Consider the following 17,033-nt stretch of genomic DNA (forward strand, 5'->3'; position numbering starts at 1 on the left):
TTCCACTGGTCCTGGTATTAGCAGGGAGCCAAACCACCTACCAGTGCAAGTCAGAACATCCACAGGACTTCTCTAACTTACACTAGCAGGAATGGTCCCCAGCATGCCGCTTTATGGCACGCGCATAAAGGGAGCAAGTGACAAAAAGCCAATGTCCCTTTTGTACTGCTAGGCCAATGGTCTGGGCCAGGATCTTTCATGTTGTCCAATTTTGCTTTTCCGAACTACTGTTCTGTTCCCTTGTACTAAGGCTTTCATTGTGCTCATATCTGTATTACAGACTAAAACATTGAATCAAAGGAGAATATAAGAAAATAGAGCACTTCAAGTATCATGTAAAAACTGCAGGGATCTCTAATATTTAAAAATATTGTTTTTTCTCTTTAAGATTTCAAAAATGTAAAATGTGTAAGAAGACATCAGACAGAGTGTGAAAACTAGATATTAGGTTCCCAATTTCTGATGTCATTTTTTTTTATGCAAACTATATCATTATTATCGATGGATGCTGTCAGATGAAAAGAAAAACAAGATTTAAAATGTACAGTGGGATCCATGTCACTAATTGAAACTGACACTACAGTGTTTAGAGAATTCCACTTCTCCTTCTGATAAGCACACAGGCCTAGTTAATTCACTAAGTAGCCTTTATTAAATTGAGCAGATGGGAAATCACATTTTTTCTTCCCTTTCTTGCATCAGACAAAGGTTAGGAAAAGGTCACTAAAATTTCCAATAAGACTCATGATATACAGCACACATTCTGCTAAATTTACTTCCATGGATTGTGTTGAGCCTGTTCTGTGTTACAGGGGATAATTTTCACTCATGGATTGTGCTGAGCCTGTTCTGTGTTACAGGGGATAATTTTCACTTTTATCTCAGCATGGTGCTTTGCTATTCCAGTAATACTCTACTTCAGCATTATTGATGATATTTGTGTTACAGTAGTGCCCAAAATGTGCCTGGTGCTGTGTAGGCTAAAAGGATGCACTGTACAGCAAGACTGTTAACTTGTTTTTAATGTATGTTTTATATTCACTTTTTACGTCCTACAAGATAGTGATTGTCTCTTACACAAAACATTCATTGAAATCGATAGAATACATTTGTTGTACATGTGGCTATACCGGAGAATTACATTTGCTGATCATACTATTTCCCAATAAATGTAACAGGTTTTATCCTTTCATTTATCTAAACTGAATCAACTTTTTATTCAAAGTGTTCTTTAGACACACATCTTTTTAGCATTAAAGGTATTGAGAGATAATATAATGAATCTTTCCGAAAGCAAGTTGAATGAAAATTATTTTAGCATATATAATTAAGGAATTTTCTATTTCCTCCACCACCTGCCATCCATCCCCAATCACCAAATTTAATGAAAGCACTAGAGGTAGCATGTACTCCATACTGTGGGATAATGAAGCTTATGTGAAATTTCCAGTGGAGGGAACAGGGTAACTGCTACATAGCATTTTTTCTTAGCAGAACAAAGAGTGATATTCATTGGCAAGGTCAGTGCTGGTAAGAAATTAAGTGCCAAGTATCAGGCATGTGAAAGACAGCTTTAACTAGAATTAAACAAAATGAGAATATCAAAATGTATGAATTAAATAATTTCACTGATGGTGATCTGGGTGTATGGAAGGTATTCATAGCAATACATGTCTTTGGCATTTTTATCACAGGCTTTGGTTTGCTCTGTGTTGCAGAGTAGTTTTAATTACTTATATTTATTTTGTAGTGGCTAGATGACTGCAAAAGGACATTTGGTGCTGATGATGGCATACACAAAACCAATACAGATGCTCAGGTAGGTGACTGTCTCTGGTGGATCCTTTTTATATAGTTTATTAAAGTAAAAAACTTGTGTTCTGCACAAAAGCCCTTTTTTGATCTTCTTAAAGATTAAAGTATGTTGGTAAAGCTTTTCATTTCAGTTATCAAACCATCTTTTGGAAACTTAGATTCTTATGAAGTATTGGCCTAATAATAAAGGGCTGTCTTTTATGAAAGTGAGCAACCAGTCTCAGTTCAGGGCTTAATAATATTGAGTTAGATAAGCAGGGTAGATACTATCTGTGTACCAAAGCAAGTCTGCCTTTTATGCAGCTGTTTCTAGAAGAAAAAGGATTAGTATTCTGTTTCTGTGCTTGTCAGATAGATAGATTATTGTCTGACCAAAAAGCTGTACTGAATCTAATATAATTAGTACCATATACATATGTATGACCTGTCTGGAACAATATTTTGCTTTATTGTTGTGTTTTATTCTTAAAGTAGAAGCATGACAGAAACTTTGTCAAACGTTATTTTGCTAATTACTATCTAATATGAAACAACCCATTATTATTAGTTGAATGTTGTACTTATTTGTAAAAAACGTGCATGCATACATTGCATGAGGATCACCCGTGTTTTTAACACTACTAATTGTTGTAATAGCCTTGTCTACTTGAGACAAGGTTTGTTTCTTAAACAATATATGCATAATATTCTCACTAAATGTACTGTAAAATGGCAGGGGGGTGGGAATCCAAGCATATACATTGTTTTGCTACTGTTGGGTACCTGGGTTTGATTCTGCCCTCTAGGATTGTGTAATAAAAATGATGAAAGACATAATTAGAATAGATTTGTTTAAAATCACTTTCATAGGCAGATTTGACAGGGAAGATAAAAAGGAAGAACATGATTCCCCCCACCTTTGGGTAATTCAGAATACATACACAAAAACTTCTTGGGCTATGCCTACGCTGTGAGCTAGGGGTGTGATTTCCTCATATGTGCATACTTGTGCTAGCTCTCCTCAGGCTTGTATAGCAGTGTAGCTTCAGGAGCATAGATAGCAGAAGCACAGCTTAGATGAATACCCACTGGTTTAGACAAATACAAACTCAACACGCCTCTGCTGCTGTTACCTGTGCTACTGCAACTACACTGCTATTTATACTCATGCTAGCTCAAAGAGGGCTAGTGCAAGTATGTGTATGCAGGGGAATCACAACCCTAGCTCACAGTGTAGAAAAAGCCATGGACTTTGATCCTGCCCAGTCTTATGAATCACACATAATTATGTATCTTGAAAAATCAGTGTGTGGAGAATCCGTTTTTTCAATATCTGAAGTGAGGGGCATTATATGTCAGAGGACAGACCTAAGCAGTAAGAATTATTGGATGTCTATATTCTGAACCCAAGTCAGGCGAAAGGGGTAAGGTTGCCAGGTGTCCGGATTTCGACCGGAACACCCAGTCAAAAAGGGACCCTGGCAACTCCAGTCAAGCACCGCTGACAGGGCCCTTAAAAGTCCAGTTGGCGCAAGGCTGGCAGGCTCCCTACTTGGCTCCACGCAGCTCCCGGGAAGCTGCCGTCATGTCCCTCCAAATCCTAGGCATAGGGGAGGCCATGGGGGCTCTTCCCCCTGCCCCCGCCACAAGCGCCAGTTCTGCAGCCCCTATTGGCTGGGAACGTAAGGGCCAGAGGGACATGCTGATAGCTTCCTGGGAGCTGTCTGAGGGAAGCGCTGCCCAGATCCCACACCCCAAACTCCCTCCCGCGTCCCTGCCCCAGCCCTGAGCTCCCTCCCACACCCAAACTCCCTCTCGGAACCAACACCCCCTCCCACACCTCAACCCTCTTCCCCAGACGTGAGCTCCCTCCTGCGCTCCAAACCCCTCGGCTTCAGCCTGGAGCCCCCTCCTGCACCCCAAACCCCTCATCCCTGGCCCCACATGAGAGTCCTCACCCCCTGCACCAGCCCGGAGCCCCCCTCCCACACCCTGAATCCCTCATTTCTGGCCCCACCGCAGAGCCTGCACACCCAGGCAGAGCCCTCACCACAGCACGCACCCCTACCCCAGCCCAGTGAAAATGAGCGAGTGAGAGAGAGTGGGGGAGAGCAAACGATGGAGGGAAGGGGGATGTAATGAGTGGGGAGGGGGCCTCGGTGAAGGGGCAGGGGCTAGGCAATGGTATTCGGTTTTGTGCAGTTAGAAAGTTGGCAACCCAAGAAATGGGAAGCATTTTCTTCTTTTTACTCTACTATGAAATCTGTTTATAAGAATGTGATTTTTTTAAACAAAATCCATACAGTAGCACTGTTGGTGATGCTATACTTATGTCTGTCATTAATTTTTATTTAAAAGAAATCCTATTTTCAGCAGTAAAAATTTCCACTTTGCACACAGAGTTTCAGCCTAGAAAGGAATTTTCTCTCCATTTTTCACAAAATTTTATTTGGACCTATTTAAACTATACAAGTCTCTTTAAAAAAAAAATCCCAATTCAGATGTTTTGGTTATGTTTTTAGATTAAAACAATATTAGAGCATGAGATCATTATGTATAGCTGTGTGTTAAGAATTTTGAAAAACAATTTAAAATGGCCAATATTTTAAACTTAGAAAAATGGCTAAGCACACAAGCTAAATACTGTTCATAGGATATTTAATGCATATTAAAAATTGTTTACACCCTAATATCTTGCTTGTCATGTGTTCCATTGTATAATAGACATATGTAGGCATGCACACTTTCCCTACACAGTGTTCTAAAAATTTATTACATACTTTACCTATATAATAATAAAATAGTACTCTGTATTTATGTATCATCTTACATTTTCAAAATGCTGTATAAACACTAATTAACTCTCCCAATATACTCATGAAGGCAGTGAGTATTAGTATTTCTGCTTTATAGATGGAGAAATGGAGGAAGGGCCAAATTCAGTCCTTGCTTCCATAGGTGCTGGAAATACGGGTGCTGGGGTTGTTGCCGCACCCACTGGCTTGAAGTGGTTTCCATCATATGGGTTTGCAGTTTGGTTCAGTGGCTCTCAGCACACCCACTATACAAATTATTCCAGCGCCCCTGTTTACTTCAAACCTGTACAGACCTGTTAGAACCAGTGAATGGTGCACAGGATTCAAGAAAGGCAGAGTTTTTCCAAAAAGATTAAAGATGAGATTGTCAAAGGGGCTCAAGGGAGTTAGATGCCCAGCTCACATTGACCTTCAGTAGAAGTTGGGCATCCAACTCCCTTAGACACCTTTGAAGACATGCAGCCTAGATACCTTGCCTGAGCCCACACATTGAGTTAATGGCAAAGCTGGCTCCTAGTAATGTGACCCTTTCACTGGATCATACATTTATTTAAAATATTAAAAAAATTAAAAATATAGTATGTGCTCACTCACACAAAGGCAGGAAAGTGCAGTTAAGGAGTTTTCAAAAAATACACCTTCTATAGACTTTCTAAATACATTTAGAAATGACTTGAAGGAACTATTGTGGATTACTGAATGTGGTACTTGTTTCAGAAATCCTTGTAAGTGGAATGGAATGTTGATAGATTATTAAAATAATCAACTAATGTACAGACCATTAAAATGCTGCTATGGTCAGAAAAATGGCATCTCATTCAACAGAAACGCTTAGTTCATTGACATAAATAAGATTCTCCGACTACTTTTTAGCACTGCCGTCAATACAGCTAGGGAACAAAGCTGAATTCTCTTCTGGCACATGTATCATCAACAGAATTGTTAACTAAATCCAGTTACAGAATCTTTACTAGTAGTGATGACAAGTGAGCCAGAAAGAAAGCATCTTGACTGTCAGATCCCCATCTGAGTTTTCAGGACTGGCAGTTAGAAAATTATGTGATCTGTAAACTGAGTAAATTTGATGTAAAAGTAATGGCGAGAGAATAAATATAAAACCACACAATACCATTTTTCAGAGTAGAACTTCACTTCAACTTATAGAATAGCTCTGTTTATGCTTACATTCCCTGTAGAAATCCATGTCTTTTTTTTCATTTTTGGTTTATAATGGTAATAATAGACCGTGCCTGGCATGTACTGGGACTTAATAACTGGCTGAAGTTTATGAAATCAGCTCTTCTCTGCCGGTCACTAAGGGTATGTTTACGTGGAAGAAAAAAAAAAAAAAAGTACAGCAGCAGGTCTGAGTGCAGGTCAATTGACTCAGGCTCATGGGGCTCCCACTGCAAGGCTAAAAATAGCAGTGTAAATGTTCGGGCTCAGGATGGAGCCCAAGCTCTGAAACTCAAGAAGGGTGGAAGGTCTCAGTGCACAAGCTCCAGCCTGAATGTCTAAACTGTTAGTTCCACAGCACGTGCCCCATGACTGAGACTCACTGCCATGGGACTAGTTTTTTGCTGTGTAGACGTACCCTAAGGGCTTTGATCCTATGCCTATTGAAGTCAATAGCAAAATTCCCATAGATTTTAATGGTTCAGGATCAGGGTTTAATCTCCTGAAATTGCACTGTGCCCAGTAGTTGCTGCTTGCCTAATTACTCTACTATTAGGTGTTAGTGAGTACAGACTACAGAATAAAATATAGGCGTTGTATATATTCTGTGTATTTACATAATACTGAAGCATAAACTGCTCCTGTGTGGAAGAGTCACTTTGATTGCATCATCTCTCATATGCTTATTAATGTATGTGTTAAGTGCCAGCAACGTGCTTGGCACTGTACAAAACACAAAAGTAAAGACCTTCCCTGGCCCAAATAACTTACACTCTAAGGCCTGGTGTACACTGGTGTCAGCATGTAGGATATGTGTAGTACACGCCACAGTGAAAAGCAGGCTGTTTCCACCCTGCCAAGTGTAGCTACTGGGAGCGTTTCTCTGCTGCAGGGAGCTTCCAGAGCCTTTCCCCAGTGCCTCCCCCGCCAGAGCCTTTCCCTGCCACAGCAACAGGAAGGTAGTGGGACATTACACTACTAAAGACAGTGGTGTAGATGGCGAAGACAGTGAGTGTGAAGAGAGCTGTGTAGGATATGTACCCTAAGGTTCTGGTGTGTCTTTACTCTGCTCACCGAAGTAGTGCCTCACTGTCTACACTGTTATTTATACCCATGCTAGGGGTGCATGCAGTGTGTATGTACTCCATATGCTACTGTAAGTGTAGATATAGCCAAAAAAGGCTTTCCTGACATTTACCACACACACATGCCCATTCTTCTTCTAAAATACTGTATGCACAATCCTAGAGGGAAATTAGACTGTGAAAATCTTGCCTTGAAGTATTGTAAAGGTCTTAATTAAAAACTCAAAAACAAAGACTTATTGAGTTGACTCAAAATCCTGATTGACATAACACCCTAAATTCATGGGGAAGGTAATGGGGGGAGGGTTCATTTTTGTTGTTTTTCTCCCCCTATGTTCAAATATGATTACATGGATTAAGGAAAATGGATTGTACAGATAATAAACCTCAATTGTTCTTGTTTCTGATGGTTTATATAAATATTTACACATATATAACTGCAGACCCCTCCTGTAGCAGTGTTGTTGCTGAAGTATATTTTTGTTAATGGGTAGGACAGCAAGAAAAAAAGTTACTCTTTGTCAGTTATATCAGCAAGTGTTTAGTAATTTCACTTTGAATTCAGCCTGATATTTTTCCCACTCAATGAACCTGTTGAGAACGGTAGATATATTTCTTCCTCCAGTTTACCTGGGACATCTATGACCCTAATTAAAATAATTTCATACACTAATTCTTGATCTTTTTCTTCCTTTGTATTTTTGTGACCCGCTCACCTTCTTGCTTAGCAAATGGAAATTCTAGCAGTAAGTGATGGTTCTTGATTTATTGAATACTTACCCATGACAGTCATCAAACTGGTCTCCATCTGTTTCTTGTCCATTTGTGACATAGTAATGTCTTGTCATAGACTATTATAAAAGTACTGCGTGCTTCAATTTTGTATAGTCCTAACCCATGAACTAGTGGTCCTTTGTAAATAATATGATCCTGTAGTTAATAGAAGTTAATAGTAGATGACTCCATTAGCAGTAGCTTCTCTGTCTAAATCTAAAGCAATATTAACATTGCCTCCTCATTGATTCATGTTTTAGATAAAAATATGCAAACAAAGCAGTGCATAAGTTAATATTGCTGCTCCATTCCAATAAGAATATACCATCTGATATTTCTTAAAATAAAATCATAGCGAGCTTTCATAAGGAAACATTCTTATGTCTAAGAATTGAATTAGTTTCCTCTTGCTCTATCATGCAATTGTAACTGTAAGTCTAGGGTTAATAGCATACTTACCTGTTTATATTATCATTGGGAAAAGAGGCCATACTCATAAATCCCAGTTGTTTGTTTGGTATCAGATCTACTGTTTAAACTGACAAAACAGCCAAAAGAAGTAAAAGCGATCTATATATTTCCTGCTGGAGCATGACATTTTGAAATGTCATTTGAATCCCCTTTTTTCTTGTTGGAAATGTGATTGCCTTTCTTAAAAGATAAACTTTTAACCTGCCAGAGTAATGCTACTTTATTTCTAATTACCAATCTAGTCCTGAATGCAGCTTTCATCTGCTTTCATCAGCTTCTCACTACATTAGCTTGTAAATCTTCTTGACATTTCCTTTTCTGCAGTAAGCAAATAAATATTTTTAATATTGTAAATTCTGTGCTGGACAAACTGGCTATGATTTATTGTCTGATTGTGTCATATGTTAGTTGATTAGCACTCCCTGAATTTAAGATAATGTTGCCGTTTACATTTTTAGGAGCTGGAGTTGTGTCGGAGGTTATACAAGTTGCATTTCCAGTTGCTGCTTCTGTTCCAAGCCTATTGCAAACTTATCAGCAAAGTAGATACAATCAAAAAAGAGGCAGAGGTAAAGGAAATATTATTATTTAGCTACCTGTTATTGGTGTTCAAAAGCAATACCCATTAAAAAAATTACCTTTTTATAATTTTTTTTTATCAGTGGGTCATCTCTTTTGAAAATGGAGGTGTGTATACCAGCTGTTTTGTAGCCAAGAGATAAAAGGTTTAATTAGAACTTGCAATTATTTTCTCAGTCATTGTATAATATCTGTGTTGATCCTTGGACTACTTGAAAGCTCTTTAATACAAAGTGATGCAGGGAGCCCAATGATCTTAAAAAAAGCAAGGATTTAAAATGTTTGTCACTGTTGGTGTATACCAATCAAACTGTAAATGAGGTACATTAACTCAAATCAAGAAGATTCTGTTATGAAGACCCTTTCTGCCTCCACTGAGTCTCATCATCTGTACATAGTTGTATAGTCAGTTTGCAATTAATGTTACAGCTTTAAAGCCATATTCAAGTTTCAGGTGACTATAACCTATCTCTGCATATCTGTACAAGTAGTATGTCTTCAGCACAACTAAAAATCAGGGAGACGGTGTCTCATGTTGGAAACAAAAAAGAAGCACCCAAAATTAGTGATATTTCTAAAAAATTAGCTATTAGAGGTTTTTAGAACAGAAGGTTGATTAAAAGAGGCTGGAGGGCCATAAAAAACTGCTGCATTGAAAGGGCAGCTGGGCACTTAATGAAGAGGAAGTAGTTTTCAAGCTGTCACTCAAAAGCTGCATTGGCTAGCCTTCTTGAGCTAGCTTGACTCCAACTACCACAGGTAACAACAACAGTGAAGACAGCACAGGGCAGACTTCGATGCAGTTAGTACAAGTTCAGCACAGACCCTGGTTATGTACTCAGCTCACTAGCCTGCTCTGAAGCCCATGCTACGCTGTCTTCAGTGCTCCTTTTACCCTCGCTAGGTGACTCAAGCTAGCTCAGGTAGGTTAGCCTGTGCACAGCTTTTGCTGTGTAGACTTACCCTCTTTCTCGTCAAACCCTTCCCACACTCCTTATCAGTTACACACATCCCTACCTCTCCCTCCAATTCCAACACACCCACCTCCATCCCCCATAATGGACCCCTGGATGTTTTCATTCTTGAGATCCCAGTATGCACATTTGTTGATAACAGTGGGTAATGTTGATGAAAGAAGTTGTCTCCCAGTCAGCGGGTGCTATGGCAACTGGTCATGCATTTTTATCCCCACTGGCTGCCCAGTCAGCATGTCAGCCATAAGAAGCACTTCAGAGTATAGGTCTCGTGTCTTACTCATGCTCTTTGGCTAAGGAGTTTTCTTTCCCACCTGTCCTGTCTGGGGAATTATGATGTTGGTTTTGCTTTCTGTGTAGACCATGGTAGATTGAGTGCAAGCTCAGGAACAGCGCTGCAGTATGTGCACTGGCTGGACCACACTACTGTGTTTGGGTCACCACTGCTATATACGCGTACTGGACTTTTTCTTTCTTTCTGTACATTCAGATTTTCTTTATTTGTAGTAGAATCACTTCAGCTTTATTTCATTCTTCCAAAAGAGGCTACTACTTTAGGTTGATTTGATACATGGCTACAGGTGGAAGGATTCATGGCCCACCAATGACAGTGTGGTTGCAAGGTGAGAATTCCTGCAAGGAATTCTAAAGAACTGACTAAGGACAGACTATGGGAAAGCCCAAATGCTCATTACAAGTACTTGACTCATGTAATCATCCATGTGCATCAATGTTTGGGCCAAGTGGCCACACTGGTGCCCTTGTCTGTGTGTCCTCATGCACAGTTCCAAGGGAGAGAAAGTGCACATCCCTATCTTCCTGCAACGCTTAATTTGGCTGAAAAGAGTTTTTGATCCAGAAAAGCTCAACTCTCCATATTTCTTTTAGGTTATAAACATGTCAGAAGAACTTGCCCAGCTGGAGAGCTGTTTGAAAGAGGCTGAATCTGCTTCAGACAGTGGTATTGAAGAAATTGAAATACAAGAGGCTTCCCAAGCTAGCACAGAAACTGCCATTCATTCTCTCATTGAAACCTTGAGAAGCAAGGAGTTTATATCAGCAGTAGCACAGGTCAAGGTTTTCAGGTAAAATGTGAAATGATTTAAATTATTATGCTTTTAGAGCAGCACTCAGTTTCCTAATGGACTTTTTAAATTTAAACATAGGCTTGATTCCAGTTTTTTTCCAACTCTTGCTAGATGTCCTTGTTGAAAAGGACAAAATTGGTTGTTTTTATGTGTTTTTCTCCTGTGCATGTTCACCATTTAAGAAGGGTAGTTCTGATCTTTATAAACTGTTTGTATCCTTTGAAAAATAAATTTATTGTAATATTATCCTGTAAGAAAATGACATCTTATTAATAAGTATAGGAATAGCACCTTAGAACTCTTTCTCTCTCTTTCTCCTCTCACATTCTTTTCATATATAAATATATATTCTTTAAAACAAAAATGAAAGTCACGTTTGAATAATTAATTGCTTTGTTTTCTTTTGAGAGAAGATATTAAATATTTAAATTATATGTTCACAGGTCTATTTGGCCCAATGACATATTTGGCAGTTCTGAAGATGACCCAGTCCAGACACTGTTGCATATATATTTTCGTCATCAGACATTGGGCCAAACTGGTAGCTTTGCAGTAGTAGGCTCTAACCAAGACATGTCAGAAGCCAGCTCAAAACTGATGGAACTTAATCTAGAAATTCGAGAGTCTCTTCGCATGGTTCAGTCCTATCAGCTTCTAGCAAAAGCCAAACCTGTAGGAAATATGGTGAGCACTGGATTCTGAACAGCTTTTCATTTAGTAGAGAAACAAAGCGAAGGATGCCTCAGAAGATTATCAAGCACCTTTCATTAAAAAAACTAATGGCCAATACAGAATTTTAACATAGCAAGAAATTTCATCAAAAAACAAAGATCTAAAAACCAATGGAGTTAACATCTTACTGACTGCTGTTTCTACACACAACAGTTGTGTGGGCGGTAGTGATTTTTTAATTATATAGATATAAACTACATTAAAGGAAAAGGGCTAAAAGCAATGCATATACATGCATTATTTTCTGTAGAAACAGAATTGTAAGTGCTGTTGCAGTAATGGCCTCCAGATGTTGAGACAAGTAAAGCAGGTGGGATGAGGCTAAAATCAAGGCTGATTTATTTTGGCTGAAGACCTGCAAGATTTCCTGGTTTTACAGCAGTACATGTAATCATCAACTAATTGCCTGATGACACATTTTGCAATGTCATGAAGAATGTGCAGTCATATATGAGCAGAAAAAGGACTTGTAAAGACTTTGCAAAAACCATTGATTTCTCAATGTTTTGTTTGCTTTTTGTTTTGTCTGTAATGAGGAATTATGTGTGAGAGTTGAAATGTATGGATATGTGACCGTTGCATTTTGAAGGTATGGATGTTTGTTGATGAGGTCTCAGAGCATGCCTAAAAGAGCAATGCAAGATTATTTTTGGAGAAATTTTATTTTATTAGCTCTAATCCTCATAGTGTGTAAATGTTAGGACATTTAATAATATTTTAAACTGGGATTCCCCAGTGTTTCTAAAAGAAATAATATATCTGTTAAACTATTGGAATGCTGCTCAGTTCTCTGATCAGTGCTTATGTTACAAATATTGATAACTAACCAAAAAGTAGCTGCCTGCAGAGACTTTAAAATGTATATTAAAGATATATGCTGCCCATCAGCAATTCTCATTAGAAGAAAGTTAACTTATTTTATTCTGTATATATTCTAGAAAGTGTATAGTGCAAAACCAGTATTTTTCTTGTACATTCATGCAATGCACTGTTATATGAGAATAGATGTACAAAGCTAATGGGGGAAGGGGAACAGTGGCTATTAGTAGTAAAATACATGATTTGCAGTCGGCGTAGTCTGCTGAGTTCAAGAAAAGAGGTGTGAATGCATTTACACGTATCTTCATAACTCATGTTACACCTCAGGAACTGGGACTACAGGGGAAAAAAATGAAAGGAAGAGGAAACTGACTATCAAAACCTGCAATATACTTCTATATACTTATAGTTCATAGTCATTGTTCACTGTAGCATAAAATGAACTGGATTCTGTTGAAAATAGCATTTTGTAAAAGAAATACGTGAATGTAGTCCCATGATTCCTGTGATTTGAAAGGAACACCCAGTATTTTTATATGCATCTCTCTTACCCACTGTGATGATTTTTTTTTTAAACTGGGCTCTGTAATTCCGGAGTTTAGAATGTACAAATGAAATTCTTAGCTTTGCCTTTTCTTGGGGAAGTGGACCCCACTAGAAATGTAATTATGCTGAAATGCATTAACTGAAGGCACTGTGCACCCTGTTGGACTGCTGACAGTAGTTGATACCTTAACAAGCTCTGTAACTGGTCAAGGCACATTCATAATCACTGTATTTTTTTGATCTGATAAAATTGAATTATTTTGATGTTTCTGTGGTACTGTAGATGGTGTTCTTAATTATTTAATAAGTATTTACTGGGGATATGTAGTTTTATTTAGTGGCGCATTACACTTTTATTTACATCATCTTTTACCAGCTCCCCCCCTTTTTTTTGTAAAATAAAAACATTGTATCTGTCATCATGTGTATTCTGTGCAAGCTAGAAGGACACGTGTCATTTTTAGAAGTTTGTAAACATTGAAGTGGAAATATATCTTAGCAGTTAACATACTGTACAATTTCAGCAATGAATTGGCAAATAGATTTCCATGTTTTCTTCTTATAGGTCCTGTCTACGCTACAGCATTTTAGTGTGCATCAAATCAGATTGTAATATGGCTTATACTACATATGCCTCACATCCACATCTAATTATAAATTCCAGTGCACAATTCCTAACCATTAATGTGTACAGTTTTTGGAACTTTCTGTTCTTACAATTACAAGACTAACCTGGGTCCCAGCAATATTCTCTTACTTTATAGTTTAGCCTAATCTGGGTGTTTTCTCCCAATCCACCTTCCTCCCAAGCATCTGAAGGAACATCATCTCAAAATGCAATACACAGTATCTTCCTTGCACTCTTTTCTCCCACACCAGCCCTCCATGCAACCACATAACAAGGAAGTGGTATGCCAATTTAAGTGTACTTTATTTTGCTAACAGGAGCAAGCATTTACACATCCATTTCTTATAACTAGCTGGATTCTTGTGCTAGCTGTTATCCTAGATGAACATTATCATAGATGATCAATCACCTGATCTGATACTGGGGCAATGACCTGTTTACCTTCTGAAGCAAGGGGTGTACCTAAGACGGTTATGGTTTAGCCAAGTGAAATCATGAGATTTGCTGAATATGCTGGTGCTTGGAGTGTCAACTAATGCAAATGGGGAAAAAAGCAATAAAGGACTAGTCTGAGTGCAAGATTGCAACCTGGGGTCCAGCAAGCAAGGCCAAGTTAACTTCTACTTTATTTGAAGAACTGGTCCAGATTTTTAACAACAAACCAAGCTCAATCCTATTTCACATACTCAAGAGCTTTGTAGGAGTCCCTGCAACCCCATTTGAAATTACACAATCCAGTGTCCACAACAGGTGGTGTGTGCTATGAGAACAGAAATTTGCATTTAGCATAGGCCTGAGATGGAGACAGGGAGTTCTTGCATTTGACATGAATTGGGACTGCCTACCAAGTGTTTAAAACGTACTAGAGTGTGGAACTACAGAGAATGGATGCCCCACAGGATTCATTTTTTACTGCCATTATCAAAAACACTCAATCCTCCAACTGCCAAAAGTGAGACTTCAGCCTGTACCATTGTTATTGTGCTGGAAGAAACAGTAGCCAGGGAGGGTAGAAACCAGCTGTTATCCCCACCCTACTGCTCCTATTTGTAGCATTGACCTGACTAATACCAGCCACTGTAGTGAGGCAACATCCAGCAAGTCCACTTCTCAAGCTATATTAAGATCCAGTCTCTTGCCTCATCAATGATGCAGTACCTGCAGTGATGTAGGAGGATGTGGTGGAAGTAGCTGCTGTTTTCAAAAGAAGCGGGGTGATAACTGTAGGAAATACTACAGCTCTCTGCCTTTGTTATGGCAATGGTTTAATTTTTATGTAATGAAAATATGAATTGCATGCAGGTAAACTTTAAAGTCTATATGTAAAGTATCCTTTCAGAGAAGAAAATTAGAAGCAGCACACAACTGTGTCTTTCTGTGTGTTACAGTTCTATGATTGTCACAGAATTTTATCATTCTGAGGTGTGTAACACTGACCTACACTATTGCATCTTCAATAACAAGGTAGTCTTACAAACATCTGATTCTTAGGTAACTGGGGGAATGTACTTTTTCATATCCTGCAGGCCATAGTCTTCCCCTTCTGATCAAGTCTACTGTTCCAGGAAGGAAAAGTTTTCTGATGTCCACAGAGCAATGAAGATATACCTCAAACACATGTACTTATCTTTCCATCCAAAATGTCTCAGCCAAGACAACTTATCCATAGGCAGATAGATAAGATGTGTTAGAAATGCATACACTGCCTTGGGTGCACAGGTTCCAAGGTTCATTTAATGCATTCTAATGTAGCTCTCTGGGTTGAAGGGGTCTCAGTCACCTTAAAATAAATCAAGAAGTTGTCTATATTGTCCTCTACTATTTTCATTAAGCAGTCCAAGAGTGGCTTGTTCTCTTCCAGATATGTCTCCTTTGGAAGAAAGATATTCTATTGAGTAGTCTATAAAGATTTTTTTTCCCTTCCCTTCCCTGACAGGGAATGTGGAAATACTTGGCTGACTTCTGATTCCTCTCTTTGATCTCCCTTCCTGCTATTTTCCATACTACTATTCATCTTATTAGAGATGCAAGGTAGCAGCAAAGTCAGGAGCTAGAAGGGAAAATGTTAACTGATCATTTCCTTTCTAGAACTGATCTTTTCCCTCAGTCTAACACATCCTTTTGGATATTTCAAACAGTTCTTTAATCTCATACAAAACACAGATTCCAAGTCCAGAAGGGACCATTGTGATCATCTAGTCCAACCTCTTGTCTAAGACAGGCCATAGAACTTCCCCAAAATAATTCTTAGAAAATATCTTCTAGAAAGACATCTGATCTGGATTTAAAAATTGGCAGTGATGGAGACTCCACCAAGACCCTTGGTAAGTTGTTCCAATGGTTATTTGCCTTCATTTCCATTTTTAATTTGTCTTGCTTCAACTTCCAGCCCTTGGATCGTGTTATACCTTTCTCTGATAGACTGAGGAGCCCATTATTAAATATTTGTTCCTTATGTGGATACTTACAAACTAATCAAATCACCCCTTAATCTTCTTTTCATCTGTCACTATAAAGGTATGTTTTCTCATCCTTTAGCCAGTCTCATGGCTCTTCTCTGAACCTTCTCCAGTTTATCAACATTCTTCTTGAATTGTGGCTACTAGAACTGAATGTAGTATTCCAACAGCAGGCTCATCTCTCTACTCCTACTCAAGATTCCTGTTTATGCATCCAAGGATCATGTTAGCTCTTTTGGCCACAGCATCACTTGGAAGCTCATATTCAGCTGATTCCAGTTTACTGTTTCTCAGGAGAAAGAGATTTATGGGTTGTGGAGGATAGAGTTCCCCAACCTGTAAGTATGGCCTATATTCGTTGTTCCTAGCTGTATATATTTAGCCATATTAAAATGCATAGTATTGGCTTATGCCCAGTTTACCAAGTGATCTAGATTGCTCTGAATCCATGATCTTTCATTATTTACCACTCCATTTTGTGTCATCTGTATACTTTGTGTTTTCTTATAGGTCATTGATAAAAATGTTATTGCAAGGCCCAAGATCAATCCCTGTGAGACCCCACATGGAAACCCCCCTCGATGACAATTCCCAATTACATTGAGACCTATCAGTTAGGCAGTTAATACATTAAATGTGTCATGTTAATTTTATATCTAGTATTTTAATAAGTGTCATATCATACAAAGTCAAACACCTTAAAGTTTAAGTATATTTACACTATTACCTTTATCAACCATACTTGTAACCTCATAAAAAAAAGTTTGAAAAGATCTCTTTTCCATAAACCCATGTTGATTTGCATTAAATTATGTAACCCTCCTTTAATTCCTTATCAAGTCCCCTGTCAGCCACTCCCTTATCTTAGCTGGGATCAATGTTGAGCTGCCAGGCCTATAACTTCCTGAGTCAAAATTGTGATTATGAATTGAAGGAGTTGTTAGTAATAAGTATTTCTAAAGGTTTGGCCATATGTTTGATAGGCAGATGGAAATGTGGACTGCCTCTCCAATCTGTGCAGAGAAAGCACAGCCCAGTAGTAATGGATTGGGGAAAGGGAATTAAGTAAAATTTTCCATCATTCCACATATG

General features: G+C 38.5%; 1 protein-coding gene across 16 annotated transcripts in view; it reads left to right on the top strand.

Moving 5' to 3' along the window:
• Nucleotides 1-13,273, top strand: part of FRYL (FRY like transcription coactivator) — a 387,869-nt gene extending 374,596 nt beyond the window's left edge. For 10 of the 16 annotated variants that reach the window (XM_037897819.2, XM_037897820.2, XM_037897812.2 and 7 more), the window contains 5 exons: nt 1,751-1,819; nt 7,600-7,617; nt 8,575-8,685; nt 10,558-10,754; nt 11,201-13,273. In XM_037897819.2, the coding sequence (XP_037753747.1) occupies nt 1,751-1,819; nt 7,600-7,617; nt 8,575-8,685; nt 10,558-10,754; nt 11,201-11,459 (654 nt within the window). In that variant the 3' untranslated portion in view covers nt 11,460-13,273. The remainder of the gene's footprint in view (nt 1-1,750; nt 1,820-7,599; nt 7,618-8,574; nt 8,686-10,557; nt 10,755-11,200) is intronic. The other 6 variants (XM_037897814.2, XM_043544395.1, XM_043544397.1 and 3 more) reach the window with 1 other exon arrangement.
• Nucleotides 13,274-17,033: the final 3,760 nt, after the last annotated feature.

Source organism: Chelonia mydas, chromosome 4, assembly GCF_015237465.2.
Source record: "Chelonia mydas isolate rCheMyd1 chromosome 4, rCheMyd1.pri.v2, whole genome shotgun sequence".
In the NCBI taxonomy this organism is placed as follows: domain Eukaryota; kingdom Metazoa; phylum Chordata; order Testudines; family Cheloniidae; genus Chelonia; species Chelonia mydas.